This window comes from Anomalospiza imberbis, chromosome 14, assembly GCF_031753505.1.
Source record: "Anomalospiza imberbis isolate Cuckoo-Finch-1a 21T00152 chromosome 14, ASM3175350v1, whole genome shotgun sequence".
NCBI classification, from domain to species: domain Eukaryota; kingdom Metazoa; phylum Chordata; class Aves; order Passeriformes; family Viduidae; genus Anomalospiza; species Anomalospiza imberbis.
In genome coordinates, this window is record NC_089694.1 from 7,725,105 (window position 1) to 7,750,739 (window position 25,635).

Genomic DNA, 25,635 nt, shown 5'->3' on the forward strand with positions numbered 1-25,635 from the left:
CCACCAGAAGTGATACTCTCAAGAAAACATTCCTAAAAGAGGCAAGAAAAAGAGTCTCTGTCTCCTCTCTATTACCTGTTAATATGCTTAAGACAAACCTGCGGGCTAAATTGAAGAAGCAAGACATAGCAACTACAGTAAAGCTGCAGCACTTCAAGAACAGATACAGAAATTGTTAGTCTTAGTTTTGGTCTCAGACAGAAGTGTTACCTGTAACTACAAAGCTAAAGCACTGGACATGGCAGATCTCTCTCTTATCACTAAACTACTTACTTCTGAAATTTCTCCATAAGTTTCTTCACCATCTTATCTGTGATCCCTGGACATGTTGCTTCTGCCACATTGATGCTTTTCTCAAGTTCCTCAATTGCTTTCTTTCTGTTAGCATTATTTGTGTCCTGCTGCTTGAGCTGAGGAGCAAACCAAAGAAGTTAAAATTCAGAAAAGTTATTAGACACTTGGCTAATACTTTCAAAGAAGATTTTTAAGCCAACACTTACCTCAGCAAACACAGGGGTGATTATCATAGTTAAACAACTCAGGGTTTTAACAAGATCCTGATCCTAGAAGTTAACAAATATGGATTACATCGGCATATTACGACATACGTCCCACAAAGACACAGTACATCAACAAATGTTATGGGATGTTGAAACAGATGCCTGATGACGCATCTCAAACAATGTCATTCAGCATCAGAAAAACAGTTCAGTTTTTCCTCACTAGTAAGAGAGTTTAAAATTCCCATCTCTGCGAATGGGTGCTGATCTACAGTACATCTGCAGTATGTTTTGCATTTGAGGCTGACGTGGCATAGGAAATATCACTAACATCTCTTGAGTGGCAAAAAAAACCAGTCAGTTCTTATGAAAAGTGAAGTTACTAAGCTTTATCACTATCTTCCTTAAACTGGCTTCAGAAGCAGCAGTTAGAAAGAAGAACTCCTGTGTCTGTACGTACCGTCCCATTCTGGAGCTTCTTTGCATCCGGCTTCTTCCGAACTGTAGTGAAGCTCCACTCAGGGTGAGAATTATTCTCTTTGTTGCTGGACTCCCTGAAACAAAAAGGACATGATGTACATAATACTAGCCACAACAGAACACCAAGCAAGGACAGGTAACCCAAATACATAACAAGTCTATCAGGATTAGTTCAGTATTCCTTAAAATAAGAAGAAAAACATGTATTGAAACATTATCTGAACTTTAAAAGAGGCTGAATAAATTGAAATGTGATCAAAAGCAAACAGAAGATGTTATCTACCTTCTCCCATGGCTTCCCATTTAAGAGTTATCTGATATCCAGAAAAACAAGACACTTACAGAAAACATGTTGCTCCACAGGCACTATGCAAACTTCTTTATGCACCTCAACTTTGCTCTGCAATATCTCTAATTGTGACTCAGTGGTTTTGGTACAACCACTAGCCTCAGACTAGGAAATAGATAGCACTTAAACAGAACTGAAATTGAGTTTAAAGAAAGAAAATTTAAAGAGGCAACAAGCACACGGATTGACTTGTGTTAATCTTTAGGGCCATACAGGGGGTTTTCTTGGAAGAAGACAATTTTAAAAAAAGGACCAGAGACAGGTGTACAGAAATGGTGTTATTACACAGAAAAGCTGCAGCAAACCCACTTTAAGAACATTATCAAAATAAAAAGAACACACCCAGAAAAGACGATAAAATAAACTTACGAATCTGAACCATCGGAATCACTTTCATCACTACTGTGTCCCTCTGCTTTCCATCTCTTAAACCTATCAATTAGTTCTGTCAGATAGGAAGTCTTCTTGGCATTTTTCATAATGAATTTGTGCTTCAGAAGTTCTTTTGCAGTGGGGCGCTGTAAGAAACACATTAAATATTTAATGTTATGCTAACATTTCATGATTTCAAATGCTAATAGGGGAGACTTAGTAAGACAACAGACTTCTAGAGCTCACTTGTATAACATCAGGAAATTAGTGAAACAGGAAGTCAGAAAAGCCAGTAATCCACATTTATGAGCATGCTAAAAATATGATCAAGTCACCCATAGACTATACAGCTTATCCTTCTACGTTAGAAGGCCACACCCATGAAATGAAACTATGGAAATGACTAATGAAAACTCTCCAGTGCAACATTTCCTTGTGAGCTGAATTCAGACAGCAAAAGCTGTGCTGAAGAAAAGGATTTCAGATGATTCTTTCCTCTGTTAAAGCTTCTCTTCTGACATTATCCTAGTTTAGATTGCATTTTAGGAATCTGCCTCTACCACTGTAATTTCTTTCAGCATTCTCTCCTCTAAGTATTTTAAACAAAACAAACTAGGATAGAGACAGAGATATTAAAAAGCACCACTAAAATTCACAGTGCTAAGTATAGTCCCTAAAATTATTTCAATCACTGAAGATGCACAATGCCAGCAAAATACTTCACAAGCATAGGAGAGCAGAAAACAAAACTGAAACATCTACACACACATTTATCTACTCACAAATGTTGGGTCCTTATTCAGACACGCATCAATGAATTCTTTAAAAGGTTTACTGAAGTCTCCTAATAAAGTGGGAGGATTGTTTTTTGGAATGAGGAACAGAACTCTCATTGGATGCATATCCGAGTTGGGAGGCTCCCCCTTGGCCAGTTCAATTGCAGTGATGCCCAGTGACCAAATGTCAGCCTGAGAGAGGGAAAAGGGACTGTTAGTGCAAAATTATGGGCTGTCATGAAGTATTCATTAACTGACATCTTCACATATAATGCATCTATATAATAAAATTAATGTTGCCCTAAGTAGATAACAAACGTTCCCTTCTAACACTTCAGGAACACCTGACTCACAAAGACCTGGCTGACTTAATCAGTCTTTAATGACAAACATCTAGATCATCATTTTTGTTGCAGCTGGTGTTCTAACACTGCAAGTTAAACAGACACCTAAATTTACAAGCTTTTGGAAAAGCTTCAGAAATATTGATCTTCCTTTGATCTCTTCCATATGTTAATGACAAATTGCCACAAACTTCCTATATCTAACTCAGAGTTTGTTTAGGTATCCAACCTTGTTTGACAGCTCACTCTAAATGAACAAGGCAGAAAGCTGAATCAAATCCAGCAGGGGATCACTTAATTTCTTTCCTAACAGACTGCTTGATGAATTTAGCTGGAGAATTATTGACAACTAGTTAGACTTGAAACACCACTTGAAGCACCAAGTTCACAGTGTAAGTCACAGCAAAATAATGACGTACTATTTATTTTAGATAAAAGCATCGATATAAACAAATTCTCCCTTTCTACCAAAACACAGTATGATATTTTGATATCATACATAAAATACTAGTATTCTAAAATTTTTTCCTGATCTTGATTTCTTTTCCCAAGTGAAAAATATTATTATTTGCATCTTTTTTAGATGAGCCACAATAGATACTTAGATCACTAAAGGTGTTTCTCATTAAAAAAGTGTTTGGCCATAGTCGACTACACTTGGCACAGAATCATAAACCAAAACTGCCCATAGAGTAAACAAGGATTACAATTTGCATCTCTCCAATATTCCTTTTTGTTCACAAGACCTAAAAGAGCTGTACTTTATAGCAAAGAACTAAACTGACTCACTGTTTATTACTGAAATACCATAACCAACAACTGTGTATTGGAACAAAATTATTTTAAAGAAGAGATGGGGCTTACAAATCTCTGGCACTACTAAAATGTATAAATTTCTAATTTATTTTCCAGCCTTTTGGAGTAGAGAGAGAAGAAGACAGATTAAAATTCACTCCAGATACCAAAACAGTCATCAATATTAGTCTAGAAACTAAAGTGTATCCTGTCCAAATCCTTCATCTCTCCTACCAAAGGCTTTTATCTTCTGTGCTCTCCCACCAGCCTACTGGCATGGAAAAAAAGGGGGAAGACATTGCTCTTGCAACACACGGAGGAGATATGGAAGGCAAAAGATTAGGTTGCTGGGGAAATGTAAATGAAGGTGTGGTAAAGCTGATCTATACACAGGGCAAGCAGAAGAATTATTCCCAATCTGACTGGCCAACACACATTCTTAAAGCAGGGTAGAGAGCTTTTCCAAAATGCCCTAGGGAACACATTACAGTGGGACCACTGAAGCCCTAAAGAGGAGAATTCCAACTTTTTTATCAGCAAGAACCCTTGTGACAAGCACACAAATCCCTTCAAGTCTGACTGATCCTGGGAAAGTCTCCTGAAGTGTGGATGCTTTCAAAACACTGCAGATATCCACCAGATTTTTCTTTATATGCATATATTTTAAGTATAGTTTCATGCCTACTGTTTGAGAAAAAGCAGTAAGAAAGTATTACTTTACACATACTACGGTTTTTATTCTCTTGATGCTATTTTAAGGTTTTGTTTACAGAGTGTGGAAAGTCCAATGCCAGACTGAAACACACTGCTGTTTCACCAGCCACATGCTCTAGGACATCTTGTGGTTTTACACACAGAAGAGGGGACTGTTCCCTCCTTATTGTCATTTCTAGCACCAGTTCTCAGCTCTCAGAAAAACATAGAAGAATTCTGCTTTTCTACTGCTAGTTCACATAGGGAAACTCTCCTTTGCAATTAGTCATCCATCAAGAGCTCTCATGACAAAGAAAGGCACAAGGTACCACAATGCTACTAAGCCATAGCCTCAAAGTTACTTTTTATCTTTTCAAGACCCCTGCTAAAATTTTCAGCATTACATGGATCCTCAGAAATACCATTTGAGAAATTATACCCAGAGCTGTATCTACAGAACTGTAAGAAGAAATTAACATTTTGGCCACAGTCTTGGCTTTAAATGAACTGCCATGTTCTGGTGGCATTTTACTTTGTGAGTACTTTTTTACTGTTTGAATTAAATGCAGAACATTGAATTGAAACCAAATCAACCAACCACCCCACATTCAGGGAGCTGCTCTGAAAGAGACATGACATCACCATTTTACTTTGTACCTGAGTACAATGACATGTAACTACTATATAAAACCAATTAAATCCTACTTTTATTTTTATTATTTGAAACCCTGTAATTTCAAATCTACTTTTTTTTTCTCCCCATATTGATAAGAGCTAAAAGCAAAAAATCAAAACAAATGCTGTTGGATAATCAGATACAAAGAAAAAAAAAAGTTCTACTTACTTTTGAATCATATGCTGACTGCTGAATAACTTCAGGGGCCATCCAAAATGGGGTTCCCACAAAGGTATTTCTCTTAATTTGTGTGTCTGTTAGCTGCCCAGCAACTCCAAAATCAGCAAGTTTAACATCACCTTGTTCTGATAACAAGACATTGGCAGCTACCATGGGGAAATAACATAATAACTAATTAGAATACTGTTTTATGGTTTTTAAAGGCTTTAACAAAGTAACATTTGAAATGTTGGCACACCTTTTATATCCCTGTGAATTTTCTTCTCTGAATGTAGGTAGTCAAGACCTTTCAAAATTTCCTTTAGCATAGTAGCAATCTGGAACTCATCAAATGGGCCAGCACGCAGCTTCGGGGAAAAAAGACACATTGAAATAATTTTAGTCTTGTATCTAATTTTTGCCTTGCTTTGATTAAATTAAATCTTAAACCTGAAACATTTTTCAAAATTAGAGAACTAACAAAATTAATGCAATATTCAATGTAATATGTCAGTATTCTAATTGAAATAGGTGCCACTGGAATGATCACCTTCACATCTGCTCTACTGCCAATACACTGAAACTGCTCTTACTCCTCATACATAGACTGTCTGTGCTCCCCTCAGCATGCAAAGCACAAGAAAAGCAACAAACTTTCCACGAAGTTGTATTTCCCTACAAGCAGCAAACACAGCAGATTTTGCAATTTAGATTAAGTAAATTAAGAAAACCAGTTTATTTCAAAATAGATTAACCTGTTGACTGCGGGTTTTAAATTTAATGATGCGGTTTTTACTTTCCCAGTATTTTTGATTCCATGCTTGCTTTTGTATCAAGAACATAAAGCTACTAATGGATTCAGTATAAACTCTGCACATTAGAAAGCTATGCTAATAAAACAAAAGAAATTAAAGTGAGCAATCAAAAAAATACCAACAACTCGGCACCAAAACAGTGAACACCCTGAAATTATGGTAAGGCACAGTGAAGTAAAACCGAAATTTTTTTCTTCTAAACTTTTTTTACTCTACAGGTTCAGTGATTTGAACTGGCACTAGTAATAGCTATTTCCCTGTTTCTGACACTCCACAGAATACGATCAATTACTCAAAAGTGTTGGAGTACCTTATAGCCCCTTCCTCAAAAGGGCCAAGTTCTAGAGCTACAAACTACCACATGCTACACCTAATCACTATGCTTTTGATGAGCTGATGTGATGTAATTTCATAAAGAACTTTAAACAGATTTGTGAAGTCAAGCACATACTTCAACTCTCACAGACAGAACCCCTGTTAGCGAAAACATAATTATTATCACTCTGTAATAGTGAAGACATCATATTTTCCCTTCAGAATCACACAAAGACTGAGCTATATTATCTTACAGGAAAGGGTGGGTCTGTAGAGTGGCAGCTGAGGCAGAGCTGCACTGAAACCATGGGGAAACCACATTCACACTCAGGGGACTGTGCTTGTGCACTCCCCAGGCTATACCCTCCATGAATGCCACATTATCTCAAGTAAAAGGCACTTTCATGCTTAACTGAAAATACCTGAACATGGAAAACCCAACATCTTTTAACCAGTTAAAACTGACTGTCTGTGGACACAGTCCTTATTCATTCCTGAGACCCAAAGCTAAAGGAAACGTTTTTTACTGAACTGTAATGAATTCTACCTGGAGGAGGTGGGGACAGAGGACCCCAAACCCAAACCCCCACCAAACATACAGCAAGAAAAGGACTTCTCAAACTAAAAACCCATTGCTTCATTTGACTGAGAACAAATGGAAACTTCCTAATGCTTACAGACAAAAAGTAAAATAGAAAAATTAACATGAATTCAATGTGACAGGACTACCATTCAAATTCATACTTTTTAGACCACACAGCAGTGATGTAATACCAGCTGCCTCCAGGTACTTATTTTTATAATAAAACACAATGAAATAAAGTTCACTGATACTTATAATGCAAAAAAAATCATATACTTACAAGATCCAAAGCTGACCCTCCACCCAAGTATTCCATTATTATCCATAGTTTTGTGCCCTGTAAAGGAAGACATGAGTTGTCAAAAGTCTAAGGCTGCCATAAAAAATTTATATATAATTCAATAGACTACCAGCACACTCATAGGAGAAGGCAAATAGAGAGTCTTGTTAGTCACCTACTTGTATGCAATTACTTCTTGTAGAATGATCACACAGCTCCTATGAGTTCTAAAATATTAATTAATAAGTTTGACTTCTGTATTTAAAAAAGCAATGAAAAAACACCATCACCACTAACCAATTTCTGCTAAATAGTGTCTAAAATGATTTCACTTAAAGGAATAGAACTTAGAGGGGAAAAAAGTGATTAGGCAGTGGTTTAAGTTTTAATTAAATACAAATAATTATTTAACATGGATCTTTTGATTATGTGAGTTTCTGCACTTCCTCTGTGGAGATGTCTCAACCTCTGGAAGTGACAAATTATTCTAACACTGATTTCTAGGTACTGACTTTGTCCTTGGCTTGTCACTACAAAAGGTGGCTGGTTCATAGAAACAAAACTGGAAACACTTAGTAGCAATTCTACAGACTACTTGCTTGCCAGAGTCCCCTCAAAAGACAAAACTCAAATACTAATCTGTAGTACTAGTCGAGAAAATTTTGTGAATAAATATATTTATTTAAAATAAAACCCAGTTATTAAAAATACTCAACCACAGCTGCTGAAGTACCACACACACTGTTTAAGTTTCCAGCAAATATTTACCAGTGCTAGTTTCTCATTACAGAGCACAAGCTTAGGGCAGGAGTACTCTTTAAAGCCTCTTGCATTCTCCATTGTATACTTTCCCACCCTATGGCCTGCCCAGGGATGGAAATCTAAAGAAAACTCAGCAAGCAAATAAAGGTGCAGTTTCTGAAAGCACCATATCCAATCATCCTAACAAAGTGTGCTCTATTAGATTTATACTGAATTTTAAAACCACACCATTTATGAGAGTCTATTCCAATATTATGATCTCAGCAGGGAAGGGCTGGCTAATTTTAGCAGTTTTTATAAAGCCCAACTCTGTCAGCTCAGAAGACCTGCAAGGAACTCCTGTTCAAGGCAAACATTGTGGTTACCAGACATGTTTGGAGAATTTGACTATTACTTGAAAACAGTACAGGGTGAAAATGAGTAAGTACTGTTTCTCAAACAATGTCTCAAAGAAATTGCTACTATCCACTGTAATCGGGTGTGGATATTTTCTAGCCAGGCATGAACAACCTTTTTCCTAGCTATTTTCTGTCAGCCAAGTATAAATAGACAGGGCAGAACAACCAGTATCTTTAGATAGTCTCAAAGCTTTGCTGCACAAAGTGCTGCACAATTCTGATGAAGTCTCTGGATGTCACTGAAGGATTTCTCCATATTCAAATCTGAAAAGCTGAGAATAACTCCAGGTTTGCTTTAATTGCAAAAGAAAAGAGAAAGCTCAGGTGGCTGTAAGTTATAAGGCTAGATACTGAAAACCTTGGTCTAAATGGCACAAATAAGGAAAACAGTCATGGAAATTGAGTCATCAAGAGATTTATCTCTATGGTACTGTTGGAAAGTCCAGCTGAAGCACTTCATCAAGTGCACTTCCTAAATTTGTGTAACCAGAACATGCCAGAACTACGGTAACTTTTAATACTTTTAATCTTTTTCTTGCCTGAACTGGTAGGGGAGTATTGCATTTTGACAACCTATTAGGCTGGAGGAAAACACTCATTTCAGCTATCTAACACCCAATGGTTTATTTATTGAGATGTTAATTGCAACCCAAGTGCAATAGGGGATGAGGAGACAAATTTAGATCCTGACCTTCTACAAATATGAAATAGCTTCAAATATCTACAAATATCTCCATCAGGACTTAAATTATCTTACAATCACAAAAGTTGCAATATAGCTGAAGCTCATATGATTCTACCCACATTAGTGAAAGCCATGATATAAAGGTAAAACATTTTATTATTGTACACAAATGTCTTTATTAAGGTGCATTCTTTGACTGTATATACGCTTGCACATCACCTACCAGTATGTCAGAAAACACTATTGATCTTGCCAGACACTCAAGGCAAATTTAGGAAAAAATTACTAATACCTAAGCTTTGAGGTTAATTCAATGAGAAACTCCCACTTGAACCTCAAGATATCCCACATTACCATGACATGGGGTTTTTGTACCTTTTTGTGTCATAATAACTGGCATCAACTTCATCACGAGAACCTCAAGTTAACAGACCTTGCCATCTTGTACCAATGATAAGGTTTTTCAAGACTAAAATACCTGATAACAGACAAGTAACATTGCACTGCTAGGAAAACTATTAAAGGACTGTCCATACTTTTAAAATCCCATTTACAGGTTGGATATACAAGCTGTAGCTAATGAACAGCTAGGCTGCAGAATGTCACAAGTTAGTAAGTCATGTAATTGAAATAAAGACTCTTCCTTTCTGCCTCTCAGCATCAGGGGCATCTGGGAGAGCCTGCATGCAGTTGGCAAGCCCCAGGCTCCCTGGGACTGGGCTACTGCCTCTCCATCAGCCACAAGGCTGCCTCTGCACCCTGAAGTGCAAAGAAACTGTCAAGATATAGAATATGTAGAAAAGACCTGATCACTGGTACAAAAAAAAAAATCTCTGATCTGAAATGCTTGCAATTAGAACCCCCTCACAATTACATCTCTTCTTCCATGTTTTAGTCCTAAGAACTTTTAGTTATCAACTATCTTGCCGGAGGGAAAAATCAAGAACTACAAAATGATGACAAGAACAATCTGCCCACTCTAAGCTTAGTTAAAATTCATTTAAAAAGAGGAAGTTACCGAAGCTATTCCATTACAGTTCAATTGCATGAACTGAGGCTTACATGATAAACTTGAAGCCAACACATGGTCTCAGCGGCGATTTCTTCAAAGTAGAAACTATAAAATGTAAAGATTTAAGACAGATCTAGATTACAGAACTAAAGAATTATCAGTAAGTGCTGTAGGCAACCTGAATGCTTTTGCACTGAGGGTTTGCTTTGGTATTTACTCAGGAAAACACTAAGTCTCTTTGAACAGTGCAAAACAACAAATATTTCTAATGGCATTTCTACAGCTTCAGAAAGAGCTGCATGTATGATTAATACACTTTAGTAAACTATTTCTAGTTCATAAAGCATGATCTGAAACACAGCACACTGGCTCAATTGTTTTGTTTGCATGTAAATAAAGATGCAAAGGGAAAAAAGTATCTTCAATTTTGAAATACCTTTTATTTACCTTATGCTTTTTTTAACCATTATCTTAAAAAAGTATTTCTAGGAATTTTTCAGTGACCTTTATACAGAAATTGAAGTACCCAGGAATAAACATATGGGTCCATTAAGAATGTGAACTTCACACTAGTTATATCCATTGCAAACTGCATCTGATCTCTGCAGCCTAGGACTTGGCTTTGTGAGAAATAAGACATCTTATTTTTCAGAATTTAACCTCAATATTCTTTAACCTTTAATTATACAGTCATTTGGTACACAACTGTATCCATTTCATTGTTTCAAAGATATACTTACAGTGTATAGAAAAATTAAATCCTGAATGAAGTACTACACAGCTTAACAATTAGGCTGACAACCACTCTCTAAGAAATAGCTAATAAAAAATTCACAGCTAGATCAATTAAGTAAAAAACAAACAAAAAAATAGACAGACATAACTCTCAAAATACTTGCTACTACTAAAATGAAAAGGCAGAATAAAAGATTCTTTGCACAATGAACAAAGCCAATGCCCTCTTTCCCCTGAGGAGTCTCAAGCTAAAAGACCTTGAACTAGCAACCAGGGATTAATCTAGTCTAAGAACAATTTAGATAGAAGATACTACTTTAAAAGTTGCTTTATTCATTTTTAATTACAGAATTAAAGGTACTTATTTATTTGTGGATATTTTTATTCATTTATTTGGGGAAGAGCAAACAGCAGAAGTACCTCTCATGCTACTCTGGGATGGAAAACATTCCTGTGAACAATTTTTTACCTTTTTTTTTTTTTTTTTAAAGAGGATTTTCTTAAAGGAATGAGAAAGTAACCAGAATTCCACAAACACCTCCCCAGACTCCATGCACAGAAATTTTCCTTCCCCAAAAACTTTCCAAGTGTGAAAACTAAACAAGACATCAGCATTAATCTTTCAGAATGTATCCATTTAGAACAGAAATGGAAAGAATTCATATAATGGTGAAGAAAATACTGCAGCATTAACATGATCCTACATTTGCCAAGAATTTTTTTTTAATAAAAAAAACCTAAGCAGAATTTAATAGCTGTGTAGCACTGATAGAATAACTAGACTTTACTTTCCACACTTATATTGCCGCAAATAACGATAAGACTATTTTCTTTCCCTATTCAATCCATAACTTATAAAGCTTTTTCCACCCCCCACCTGTGAGAAAACAAAGAACAAACAAAACAAATCCCCACCCAATCAAAGTTTAATTCCTCCATTCATAGCTGCTGAAATCACTGTTTAGTTCTGAGATTTCACAAAACATTTTTCCAAGCAAAAACGCTTCCAAGTAAAAACACTTTCCAAGACTTACTTTGACCTGTTTGTACTACAGGGCAAACAACTGGGCTTTTACAGCACAAAGCTGAAATGATGGATATCCAGGAAAACAGAATTTAGGACTTAGCTCATCACAGAAAATAAAGGACTGTAAAAAAGACCAATCATGTCTGGATCTGCAGTACCACTGTGCCCTGCTCCAGGGGAACCTTACAAGTTGAACTCGAAGGTATCTTGAGATGAACCTGCTTGTTCTAATATGCTGTGATGGTAGAAAGTAAATCCTACTTCTCAGACATTTATTACTTATTCACAAACGAACCAAAAATCCCACTGATTGAGCCCAATAAAGAGAAGAAAAAATGGGTTATCAATGGCAATTTGTATGTTTACTCAGGTGTGAAGAATTCACAGTAAACAGCAAAGCCATTTCAGCTGTCTTACATTAGCCGAAATCAGAAGTTAGTATTTGGAATATACTAAATATATTGGAAATATTGGAAAAATAACTTGTCCACTTAGTATTAAAATATAAAAGATTGAATACTTTTGCAATTTAAGCAGAAAAAAGCAAAATCGACAAAGAATATTACTAAATAAATTCTGCAAATACTTTTATGTATCACTGAAAGATACAGCCCAAGGGTGAGACAGAGAACACTTATGAGAAATCTGTCTCTAAAATGTACAAAACCCCATTAGACCTTATAAAGCAGAAATGCTGAGAGGGAGACCAAGCACCAAAAAACAGAACCAGAAAAACCTCCCAAAATGAAGCAAACAAACCAAAACCAAGTAAAATCCCAAACATAAGCAAATCACCTCACCCAGATACTTAATATACTTTGAACTATCACTAAAACTTTAGTTTACATGAAATGTTTTCAGGGATTTTTTAGAAGTCACCCAAAATACATCAGCAGCGCAAAACATTTAAGCAGTATTTAAGGTAAGAAGTTTTACTCAACAATTTTGTTTTCTGTAGGTTTTCATTTTTGTTTGTTAAATTATGCCTTAGATAACATTTCACACAGTGGTTACATAACTCTGCTGATGTCAGTGTTACTTTGTCTCAGGCCTACTAAGCTGCATAACTGCCAACACATCTTACATGCCACAGGGTTTCTTTCCACACCAGGAACAGCTTTTGTTTCTGTAACTATGAAGGTGTATTTCTTTTGCTCAAAAAGGCCATGAAACTGTGCTACGGATTGTGGAGAGACGAGAGAAAACCAAGGTTCAAAATCAATGGCAAAAAGAATCCTTTATCAACTCTGTTCATTCTTTAGCCATTTTGTGCAAATCCCAGTCCCAAAGAGCAAGCAGCATAAAGAGAAAAATGAAGTGAAAAACTCTGTCCAAAGAAAAATAAAAACCTACTAAAAATGCCAAGTTGGCATGATAAATCTTCCTTAATTTTAGATGATTTTTGTAGCAGCATTCTAGAAATCTTTGTGCAATATTATACATTACCTTTAAATATGATCCATAGTATTTTGTTACATAAGGACTATCACACTGACTTAAAACAGTTATCTCTTGCTGTATATCTTCTATTTCATCTTCTGCTTCCTCAAGGTCTATGATTTTTATGGCAACCACTTGCTGTGTCCGATTATCAATTCCTTTGAAGACTTCACCAAAGGAGCCTTTCCCAATGCGTTCCAATTTTGTGAAGAGCTCTTCTGGGTCTGCTCTGTGGTTCTGTAAAAAGGAAAATAAAAAGGGAAAAAAGACACATGAGTTGCCTAATTTACTTCCAAGTTACTAGCCCTCATTACTCCCCAAGAAGCACGCCATCCAGATTTATCATCACCAGAAGGGTTGCAGCAGGTAAATTAATTTCCTACACACTAACTTCTAATTCAGCTATTAGTTACAGAACATACATTATGCAATTCTGTAATTCTGTCAAAGGTAAGTGAGCCTTACCAGGGAGGGAGTCAGGTACAAACCTCATTTCACTTCTTCACATAACAACCTTTCAAAGAATAGAGCTGTTCTTAACATTAATCCTGCCTGTGCAGGAATTCTGAAGACTGGGGAATGCAATTACTGGCACAGGACCACCAACAACATCATCACCCAGGCAGAAAAGGCTGGGCTTCCCACCTGGCCAAGAGCCTGGGGCAGGCACAGCTCCCTGTCATGTAACACAGTGAGGGGTGCCTGGGAGAGGATGGCAGAGCCCAAGATCAGGCCAGGTGTCTTTAGGGCAGTTAAAAGGACTGACAGAAAGATGAGCCAAAGGGACTGAGAGGTGCTCAGCAAAGGAATGAGAAGCTGTCATGGAGTGCTGGACCCGCAGCACTGCTCAGAACTGCCTGGAATCACCACACATGCCTTACAGAGGGGAGCAGAGCACTGCTGAGGACACTGCTGGTTTGGAATCTCTGCTGAATAACTACTCTTAAAATCACCAGACTGGTTATTATAAAAATATTTTAAATTTCTTACTAGTCAAGTAGATTTCTTAGTAGACAAGTAAATTTCTAGTAGACAAGTAGTCAGGAGGGCAACAAAAAGGAAGCAAATTCTCATTTTCCCTTCAAGATAAAGCAAGCCACGTAGCTGCTTAGAGAACCTTGCATATCCAAACATCAGAGCACTGGCTCTTGAAGGATGTGGATGACACACTCCACAGTTTACCAACACAGAACTTGAGATCAGAGTACAAAAGTTTACAGAGAAACGTTTTGAAGAGGTCAGACAGACACAAAAAGAACAGAACAGCCCATGCTTTGCAGAGCAACAGAATTAAACACCTTACTGCTATCAGAACTGGGCAACTGATTGCACAAATCAGTGTTGAATAAAGAAACATCTCTGCCTGAAAAAAGCCCACTAATTCAGTACAAAATTTTGAAAATATGGAAGAAATGCTTTGCTCTGCATCTCTCCCACATTCCAAAAGTCAGAATTAGCAAAAGAAGTGGCAGGTTTGGCAAAAGCAGACATTTAACCTAAAGCACAGATTACCCTACACAACCAAATACTCAAGTACCAACATGAAACTCCAGAAAATAACTTTACATTGGTGTTCTTGCAAATTCCTGAGAAAATCTTTACCAGAAAAAAAATGCATTAGTACTTTAAGCTAGTCCAAAATGTACAGTCCCATTTCCTTACATCTGGGCCCTTAGTGTAGCTTCTTCCCTTTGACCAGAACCAGAATTTATTCCAAAATATGGTGAAATGAATCAGGAAACAGATTTAGCTAAGAGTTAACCATATGATTTTCCAGGTTTATTTTCAGCTGAATCAGTTCACTGCTCATATATACCAAGCTGTTATTTCTGCTATCACAAGAGGTGGGAACATGAATTAGTACAGCAGATTCATACTGATCTGTGGAGGTAAGATTTCTAGATTTTGCAAACAGACAAGACACACTGCTGCTCCTGAGCAGCACACTACAACTGTGGAATGAGGAATTTCCCTTATGTCTTCAATGAGCTCATTGCTACTCTGCTCCACTAAAAACAATTGCTAGAAATAGTTAAACAAAAAAACTGTATTTTCTTCTGATGATAGAGACAGTGAAAGACCTAAAAGATGTACAAATACACCAAAAGAAGAACCTATTTGGTTGAAACCTGCAAAAACTAATTTTGTTATACTGGGAAAGAAAATGACTGAAGCCTTCAGGTGCTCATAAAGCTTTTAGTTAAAATGGTCACAGAACAGCAGCAAATCTTCAGACTGTCTGAAGACAGACACATTGCTGTACACTACTGCACCAGCTCCTGCCACAATTTCATTGCTAAGAGTAAAAATTATTAAAAAAAAAATCTGAATTTTAAATCTATTTTCAGGTGTGATCCAAAAAATTATTGTAGGGACAGGTGTGGCAGGAGCAGCAGTGACTGCCACCCAGCCTTTCCCTGCTGCCAGGTAAGATGCCAAACTGTCCTCTAGCCAGGAATCATTTCTCAACTGCATTAGTTACAATAAGGAATAATTAACTGATAGTTCTCAATTTACAATAAACAAAGACACACATTTCCAAGAAACAAGAGTGATGACTGGCAAAAAATTTTATTGATGCTTAAATACGCATCTTCACAAAACCTAGCTTCAATTTAAGACATACTTGGAATCTGGGATTTCAGGAGTCATTCAAACTAACAGGTATTGTTGATTTGAGATTAAACCTGTTAAGCACTTCCAGTCAGATAAAAGAAAAGCAATTTAATAACAGACATGTTCAACTAATCCAGCCCTTCATAAACGTCTGATCACCTCAAAGGGCAACACTTGGATTTTGCTGGGGGAGAAACCTTAAGCAGAAAACTCCTCTGGGCTCCTCAGTAGAAAAGAACATCACTCCATCCTATACACCTACTTAACCACCATCAACAGAACAAACCAGGCCTACAAATTCTCTCCCCCAAGCTACTTCAGGTGAATCAGAGCTTTAAAGGCTATTTTATCTTCCAACAACTCCTGATGCCATTATGTGTGAGTGCTGGAGTACAGGGAGATCAGTCATGGCTGGACTTCCCAGTGCTGCAGAACTCCATGTACACATCCCTGGGAGGAGGAGGTGGAACAGAGAGGCATTAGAGGAGAACAAACTGTTCAGGACTACTTGAGGAAACAGTCACACCTTTCTATTCTCAGAAAATCCTCTCACAGCAAGCAAAGTCAGCTTTACAGCTTCTGTTACTCACTGAGGCTGACAAGGGACTGTAGGACACTCCAGGATAAGGACAAATATTTCCGACCAACTACAGCTACTATTGAGATAATGTCCTTTGGAAAGACTTCAAACTTGTAACACAACATAACTTAAAACATGGCCTGAGAACAAAGACTGCATTTTGGAACAGATTTGCTTTTACCTTTCTTAATTTCCTTGTCTTTAAGTCTACTGTTCTACAGGAATGTTTTTCTGTAACTAACGAAAACAAAACAAAACTTTAAAAGACTGCTCCATAAACAAATGTATAGAAAAGGACAGAGATATATTTTATACAAATAGAAGTGCATATGTGTTTATACACATCTTCAAAACATACCAGTAAATTTCTGCAACACAGCTGCCAGCTAAACTTCTAATACGGCAGAAATTAAGATTTTTAACACTATTAAACACTCCTGAGCAAAACCACCCATTTTTATTCCTTGTTGTTTCACAGATTTTTCACTGAAATGGAAAAAAGCTTTGAAGATGCCTGTGCAAATAACCAGTATTTTTTTTTAAATAAATACTGGTTTCCATGGGAAGCCACGTCTGTTGGGCAGCAGATGGTAACAACACAATAGACAGTACATGAACTCTATCATCACCTCTCCAAAGTTAATACCTGTAAGTGGACAAATCAGGCAGAGAATATCTTGCGCTTTCCCCCCCTAAGCCCAGTTCCAGACAAACACAGCAGCAAGTACGACAAGCACAGGCATATCCACATGCCAGCCCCAGTCCTGCCAGTGTGACTAAGAGCACCAGCACGAGCGTGACAACACAAGCCCTCTCTGCACCCTTTCCAAGTGCACCATTTCACCAGCCCAGCACAGCCACACAGCCTGGGGCCTTCAGGAAATCTCTCCTCCTCTCTTATTCAACCTTAAGCCATCACTGTATGTGTTTATACGCGTCTGTATGTGCACACAAAGTCACATAATCTGGCTCCAAAAGGACCTCAGGAGGTCATCCAGCCTGATCACTTGCTCAGAGGCCCCAAATAAAAACCACTATAGCATCATTTTTGCCAGCATACTTCCTTTTTTATAACATAATTTTTGTCAGTTGTTGTGTCAAGCATTCTGCCAATCTGGCTTATATAACTTCTTTCCTTTGATTCCAATAAACACATGTTTCTGAAGCAATGTCCTGCCTCTGTTCTGCTACAAGACCAACTTGCTGACTCAACTTTTCACCTCTGACCCTGTCATGTACCTGGTTCTTCAGATTCTGAATTCTTTCAAACAAACTTAAAGCATACTGAATATGTAACTTCCAAGATTATACAGAAATCTAATGACACAGACCAAATTAGAAGAAACTGGCTGTGTCCAGATCTGTCAGTAGAGGACAGCTCTTTTACAGAAACAGGTCTTCTGAAAATGCTCATTAATTAATTTCATTCAAAGGTACTGAACACAACTGAATGAAAAAACAAAACTTCAAAGAATCTTGGACAGAGACTTAACTAATAATTCTTTGATTCTAACAAATTCAAGCACCCAACATCCCCTAGGATTCCTAAATCAACTATTTTAACAGTCTTGTGAGATTTCTTCTAAGTAGTCTGTCAGTGTGAGAACATATATCCTCTTGTCTTAACAGTATTCCTAAAACCTGACTGAGAAATGCTGTTACACTATAAGGACTTTCAAGCATCTCCCAGGCTTTATCTGGGACAAAAGTTCCCTCAGAATTGTAGCATTGCTACAGAGCAGCTCACCTACATTACCCAAATATGTATTAAATAAAGATATAATAATTAGTTCAAATGACTTTATAAAAGGTTAGTAAGAGAAGCCCACAGTGTTTACTCATATTTTTCAAGCACCCACAACTATGGCAGCCTAACAGGTCCTGGTGTCTTTGGAAGCCATCAGAATTACCTGTGTTTAAAAGACTGTCATTTCAAGCAAATCCATTTGCAGGCATTTACCTACTCTCAGATAATAAAGTACCTGTTAAATTTTTCTTCTGTTCAGACCCCCCAAAAATAAAATTAAGAGGGAGTAAGACTGACAAACCTGATAGGCTACAGTACTTCTTTAAGAGTAATGTCTTAATCAACAGATACATTCTTCTTTATCTCTTGCTATACACTATCTGCATGTAGTTTCAGATATTATATATTTATATTTATATATATATATATATATATATATATACACACACACAACTAATTATACACCATGCATATTAAAAGATGTAACAATATGTATTTGCATAAATTATACATATTTTCATATTTTACTTGTATAAGGAAAGTTACTCACAGAAATAGTGCCATAGGCATGTGTGTGTGTGTATACATAAAAATTTAAATAGCTTGAAGTTAATGAAGGCACAGGTGCAGATCCATTATTACTTAAAAAGAAAAAGAAAAAATGAACCTGCTGACATTCAAGACAAGGGTAGAACCTGTACACACCTATTTTCTTCATCCTGAACATATACACACTTTTTTCAGCTGTTTTGACATGCAAATAAACTCTGATGTTGCCCTGCAGTCCTGTTCAAGACTAAGATATCAGGATTTGATTATATTTACTGGAACTGTATGATACATATGCAGAGAATATTACTTTAACAACAAAACAATTTGATTCAATCAAATTTTTACATTATCTACAAGTTTTTCTACTCAGTGGATAATAAAAACTGGATCTGGGTTTTGCTGTCCTTATATGGGACCTGACCTCCGTTACACCCTTTATGAAACATCTCTCTTATCTGACAAGGGCAAGACTCATTGCTATTTTTAGTGAGAACCTAGGGAATGTCATATAAAAGCAAAAACAGCAAGCAAAAACGTATGTTGCTGTTTTCATCAAGTTAGCCATAAGGCGAGCTGCTTGAAAATTTCTGTGACTATCAAAACTCTAAAATCAGCTTTCAAATCCACCTATTATCAGATTTTTAAGGAAAGAATTACCTTCATATTCAAACTACCTCTGACCTGTGGCAGATGCGAGCTGTCAATTGGACGTTATGCTGAAAATGGAAACCACTGAACTCACTTCCTCTATTCTTAGCTTTTCTTTCACACAACATAAAGCACCTTAGGAAAAAGCATAAATAAGCAAAAAAAAAGACTAATACCATATGTTGCAAAGATTAACTCTTTGACACAAGGCAATTTAAAACATTTACACCAATTATTTATAAAGAGTACTCTGCACTGAGGAAAGGAAACAAAGAGCAATTTCCCATGACAGTGAGTTTCTCTATAACTGATATCCTACACATCTACAGTTCAAATGGAGTCCCACTTGGCTTCTATTCTAAGTATCAATACCTTCTAACTACCTAATATATTTTTAAATGTCTTCAAACCACTGCATACAGCTGCATAATCTCGAGTCTGTTCACATCTCTGAGGAGCACAGCCTATTAAAAAAAAATCAGAGAAATTAAGGGGGGGGGGGACACACAAATTACATGATTGAGTCTTTACTACGATTTGAAAATATGTGAGTGGCTGAATGTTTTCTAGCTAGAAGCATGGACATTCTGAAATGGAGACAAAACTCAGTTCAAGACATCAACAGGTTCTGGTGTCCCAGTGTATTAACTAACTCTGTTCTGCATTTATTAAGAGTTCAACAAACTGATCTTTCATAACAAGTTTCATCTTCTCTGTTGAACAGCGCAGGACAAGCGACTGCTGAATGAGTAACTTACCCACCTCAGTGAACTAACCTGAATCAGAAGTCAGAACATAAAGGACTACTGCAATTTCTCTTTGCTTAAGAACACCTGTAACCTCTCCACTTTAAGAACTGCGCTGAAAAATGTACTCTGCAGAGCGATTTCAAAGGCCACATCTAATAGGAATATGGAGAAAAAAAAAAAAAACATTTATGGGCTGCAGCCTACTTTTAGCAGTGTGCCCTTCCTTTCAGCACCAGCCTGCTTATCAGCACACAAACATTTTTTTTTTTATTTTTGCCACACCCTTTTAAAGGAATAACTGTGTCAGAACTCTGCCAGCAATAACCTATATCATTACAGCATTTCAACGATTTTCCTAATATTTAAATACAGCTAAGTGGCAACTGTTACATAAATTTGACAGGCCTTTTCACTCTAGAAGCCATTTTAGTATTTCCTGTGCAAGTTAGGACTTGATACACAGACCTTCCTCCTGCAAATAAGATTAGAATTATACTACAAGCCAGCTAGAACACAAATAACAACAAAATCCAGGTCTCAAATATGACACACATTAGTACTTTTGCTAAATCTCTCCACTGAAGAAGTCATTACTTATTTTCAGGCCAAACAAAATTAAAGTGAGGCACAAACACGCTAGTTGAAAAAGGATGGCTCCAAACCACAGTGTGGGTGGGTTAAAGAGCAGGCCACAAGTTTACTTACCACAGATAAGGCTCCAGGCATAGTGACTGCCTGCAGTGAACCCTAAGTGGGACCCCATACTTAGAGGGTATCACCATTCCTTTAATTTGGGGAGGGACCATTTGGAGAAAGAAAGGCAAACAGCAGTCTACTAGAATCCTACAGTTCTGTCCTCTCCCCCAAGGCTAGAGGACCACAAGCTTGAAAGCTGTACTTTCTTCTTGAACACTGGCCCTCGATCATATCGATGATACTGGACCTGAAGCTACAAAAAGCACACAAGGAAAAACCAGAATTACAACTCCAAAACGAGCTGCAAAGAAACCTCTGCTGCCAGAACCAACCTGCCCGTTTCAGGAAACTCCTTTTTCAATTACTTTACAGCTCATTCATAGCATGGCAAAGCATCTCATTACATAAAAGGCAAGGGGAAGGGGGAGGGGAGGAAAAGAAACACCCTGGAGCAAAAAAAAAAAGAATCAGATTCTTCTTGCCAACTAGGCTAGAATAAAGCTGTGCAGGAATGTAAAAATGTTCTTGCCGTGACCAGCTGCCAGATGACACCTTCTAAGGTGAGAGAGCAACAGCAAGAACATTTTGCTTCCCTCATAATTCTCTATGTTTTTAACTGATCTACATCAGTAGAAATCAATCTTTTTACTCGGTGTTTTACATTTAGGCACGCTACACTCATGGTCACTTCAAGCTGTACACTGTTTTTATTATTCTGCATTCAGCTCCCAACACAGAAGCCTCCACTGAAACACAACTGAACATCTAGCAAAGCACAGACACCCTCTGATCCTCCCCCAGTCAACATTATTCAGATATTCAGAAAATATAACAGTACCCAGTTCAGAGGAAAGACTGCAAAAGATTGGGGAGCAGGAGGAAAACAGGAAAAAAAAACATTCTCCAGGACTGAACATATGGTTCTTGAATTCTGGTTCATGTAAACAGTGAAGCCACTCTTGGCTCTCAGACTCTCCCTTCCAAGGCTCAAGTGTGAAACCTGCAGATCTCTGCACATTTCTCATTCCTTTTTTCCTTCACTGATGCACAGAGAATTCATGTAGAACCATGACAGACCTTGTCAGAAAGCTTTTTCAGATATGCTGCCTCAATCAAGACCATTCAAATCCAGATTTCAGCAACACAAACTTGGCTACATATTTCCAAAAACTGCAGTCTTGTGCAATTCTTTGAAGTCTTCCTCATGAAGAAGGAACTAAGTTGGAGCCATGCTCTCTCCTGAGCTATGGACCTGATCAATATAGCCCAACTCTGCAAAAACACATGCACAAAATACCACGAAGAATGAGACCAGCAAACTACTGCTACCTTGTCAGTACCTCTATTAATAGTTTCTCTGATTCAGTTCTTTTTGCCAAATCTATTTGGCTGGCAATCCAGTGGCAGAGGAGATTTCAGTAAATATCACCAGGTGGGCACCCTTCCCAGGAGATTTAAGCTTCTCCTTCAGAGCTAAGGAGTGTGCTCAGTGATCCTCATCTAATCAGCAGAACAGACATGTTCCAGAAGAACTGCAAGAAGTTTAAATTTAAAGAACAAATGACAGTTCTTTAAATAAATACTGGCGAGGCAGTATTAGGAAGGAATTTTCTTTCCAATTATTTTAAGAAAGAAATAGCAGGATTTGGAACAGTGACTCCTGACGTAATGGATACCTCACCAATTATTTCTTCGAAGACACCATACAAGCAGACACTACAGCATGACAAAAAAATACTTGTCACAGAAGCATTTCAAATCCAACTTTGTACCGTTCATCTCCAACCTCATCTTCCCCAAACCCATTTCTGAATGCTTTTGTCAATTATTAAATTCAGTCCCTAAGAATAAATGAAAGGCAAAACAAAAGTCTCTTAAAATTATTCAAATTTCACGACTTCTAAATCTGAAGACTAAAGAGAAAACAACTGGTACTTTTACTACTCATTTTAAATTCAGCCTTTCACTTTTAGAGATGGCTGAAAGCTGAGGCTACAACTCTTGTGAATCTTCACCAATACATTTCACAGGTATCATAGGACAAATGCTGTTGCAGAGGCATTCTCAGTAACTGTAAAATATGCACAGAAAATACTATTACAGGACTGGGTTTTTTCTTTTAACCCTGAAAAAAGCATCTGCTGAATTCCAGGAGATTATACCTGAACAGCTCCCATGCACTGAACACTTTTCAGAGCTCTGTCTACTCTCCTCCTTTGACACTAGTAAGACATTACAAGGATGACTGAGCCGTAGTGATCTTGCCACCAGAGTAACTTACCACAAGGCATAAGAGGGAAGAACCAAGTTCAGCTAATACAGCCTGAGTTGATTTAGGAATCTACTCTCAGAAACAATAGCTTGTAGGTCCTGCAACACCTTTCCTGTTCCTAGGAAAGGAACAACTGCAGTATTGAATTCCACCAATATTTTAAAGCAGAGCTGCTTCAAGCAGGAAAGAGGCTTGTTCTCCATAAGGCTTAAAATACTGTCTTCCTGCAGTCTACCTGCGCCACGGCTCAAAGTACCAATCAAGGAACTGGAACTGGAAAAAACACCACAGTCCACATCAACTTAATCATAATACATAAGTTTTCTAGGCACTGTGGAAGTCTCCTGGTGACCAACAAGTGCTAGACTTACCAGTTCCCCTTAAATAAGACATGTTTCTAAATAGTAAAAGTTTAAAGCCTTTTCAAATTTGCTGTAGAAGCATCTGGATACAGCTCAGTTCCTAGGAGAGGAATAAATTAAAAGAACCTTGAATGCATCTTTCTTCAAAGGTTTAAGTTTTTCTAACATGCACTTTCTAAACATTTAAGTATTTTACAGTAACAGACTGGTTGCTCTTAACAGAAGCCATATTCTTTTAACTTTAGTGCATAAGGTTTACTAGAAATCTGACACACTTCCAGACTAGCTTTAGGTATCACACATTTCTAGATGTGCACTAAGTTAAGAGAAAAATGTGGTTTTTTCTAAGGCTATGAAAAAGACCACTTACAAAATTAAACAGTACCTCTCATCTTTCTCTACTCACCCAACTAGGCATTAACTGATCTGCCCCTGAGCAGCCTGCAGGGAGTGAGCAGCGCCCTACGGTCACTCTGTTAACTGGCAGCACAGGGAGCAAAGCTCACCTTGACATCCAAGTTTTCATTTAATCAAGCAATCCTTCAATTGTGAATCAGAGTACACTGCCTGACAGGTCACATGCTCCTGGCTGCTACACTTTTAGAGGAAGTTAGGTTCTTTATTGCAAGATAGCCTGAATGCCAACAAAAACAGATGGAGAGCAGCTCTAAACAACCTTTCTGGCTGTGCTCAAAACTACTGTCATACAGCATCAGGAGATATCAACAAAGCCATGAGAAAGGTAACAGAAAGTGTTTAAATAAGTAGGATAGCAGAGATAATGGGACATAAAGCCCCAAACCAGGTTCCAAAGACACACATACTAACAAAAATATGAGAATAATCAATATTTCCATCAGTTAATAAATCAGTATTTCACAGACTTAGGGTTTTGCATGACAAATTAGAATAGGAAAAGGGTATGTTTATACATTAAAACTCCACCAGCTAAAAAAGAGATTTATTACTTGAGTGATGCTCCAGCAAATTTAGACTAGTTTAGAAAATTTAAATGCTGACATATTGAAAAGTAGCCTCCCCATCCACCTTAGAAAGGTTAATTGTTACTCACTTGCAAATGAACAGTTTCCAACCTCTTTTATTTGTAAAGAGTTTTGGAGCATTGTGTGAGATGCTGCCAAGAAGGTAAGTTCATCAGAAACACATTAATCTCAGATGACACCCTTGAAATGTTCTGATCACTTGAAACAAAAAACCCTCTGAACTATGTACTCTGTCTGCCAGGCAAAAGAGGAGCACTTAGGATTAATAATAAGGGGTCCAACACCTTCTTCACTCCAGCTGTTTTCAGCACCTGGGCTGCCAAAGACACAGGCAACATGTCTCCTGCAAGCTGTATCCACAAATGTTCTGTAGGAGTTCAACTGGATTCCTTGAAGACAGTGCTGGTGAACAGGTTTCTCACTGTGAGATCGCAAAACATTCCAGACTAAGAACTAGTTTGAGTATTTTTATCCCAAGGAACAAAGTTACTGTGACATTACTGAATAAAACCTCAAACCTGACAATCAAGCTCACTGCAAACTGTGCTTCCTGTAACCAGGACACCTTAACTGTGCTCACCATCCTTTCCATTTTCCATCTCATCCTGGATTCTGTGTAAAACGCCAGAATTTGGGGTATCATGTTCAGCTTCAGACCACTCACGTTATACATACACTGAGTACCTGGATTTTACTGAATGGGCTTAGAAATGAGGCAGCTGGCTAAGTTAACTCTTGCATCAAGTGGAGCCTTTCCAAAAGAGCAAGGAAAATGAATGTGTTTAGGAAGTTGTTGGCAGAAGCAAGAATTGTTAGCTATAAAATTTGGTTTTGTTAGGGACACAAAACAGGTTAAACAGAATGTAACCACTACATAAACAAATGGCTCTGTAACTACTCATAAGGGCAAGAGATAATACCATCTCTGGGTCTGCCCTTGCTGCCAGGGGACTAAAGTCAGACTCTAAGTCCACCAAAATAACTGTGTGATTTTCTGTAATTTTCCATGTTTGAGGTTTTTTTAAAGGGGACCCGACTCTTCATAAGATGAAGAATCTTAAAAGAGTCAAAAAAAGCTTCTGATATACTTTGGTGATAAACTGTCTTAAGGCCTGTTTTTGGAGCATGTGAATTACATAACATGTTTATTTCTGGATTTTTCTTGATATTTTTTGTATAATCAAATGTAAGGGAAAACATAAGATGACAATAA

At 37.4% G+C, this 25,635-nt stretch overlaps 1 protein-coding gene across 1 annotated transcript in view; it reads right to left on the reverse strand.

Annotated features, from left to right (window-relative positions):
* Window positions 1-25,635, reverse strand: part of STK26 (serine/threonine kinase 26) — a 30,258-nt gene that overhangs the window by 2,058 nt on the left and 2,565 nt on the right. The window contains exons 3-11 of the mRNA XM_068204726.1: window positions 13,203-13,433; window positions 7,138-7,194; window positions 5,404-5,512; window positions 5,154-5,311; window positions 2,484-2,669; window positions 1,699-1,847; window positions 961-1,054; window positions 501-563; window positions 274-410 (exon numbers count right to left, since the gene is read on the reverse strand). Of these exons, the coding sequence (XP_068060827.1) occupies window positions 274-410; window positions 501-563; window positions 961-1,054; window positions 1,699-1,847; window positions 2,484-2,669; window positions 5,154-5,311; window positions 5,404-5,512; window positions 7,138-7,194; window positions 13,203-13,433 (1,184 nt within the window). The remainder of the gene's footprint in view (window positions 1-273; window positions 411-500; window positions 564-960; window positions 1,055-1,698; window positions 1,848-2,483; window positions 2,670-5,153; window positions 5,312-5,403; window positions 5,513-7,137; window positions 7,195-13,202; window positions 13,434-25,635) is intronic.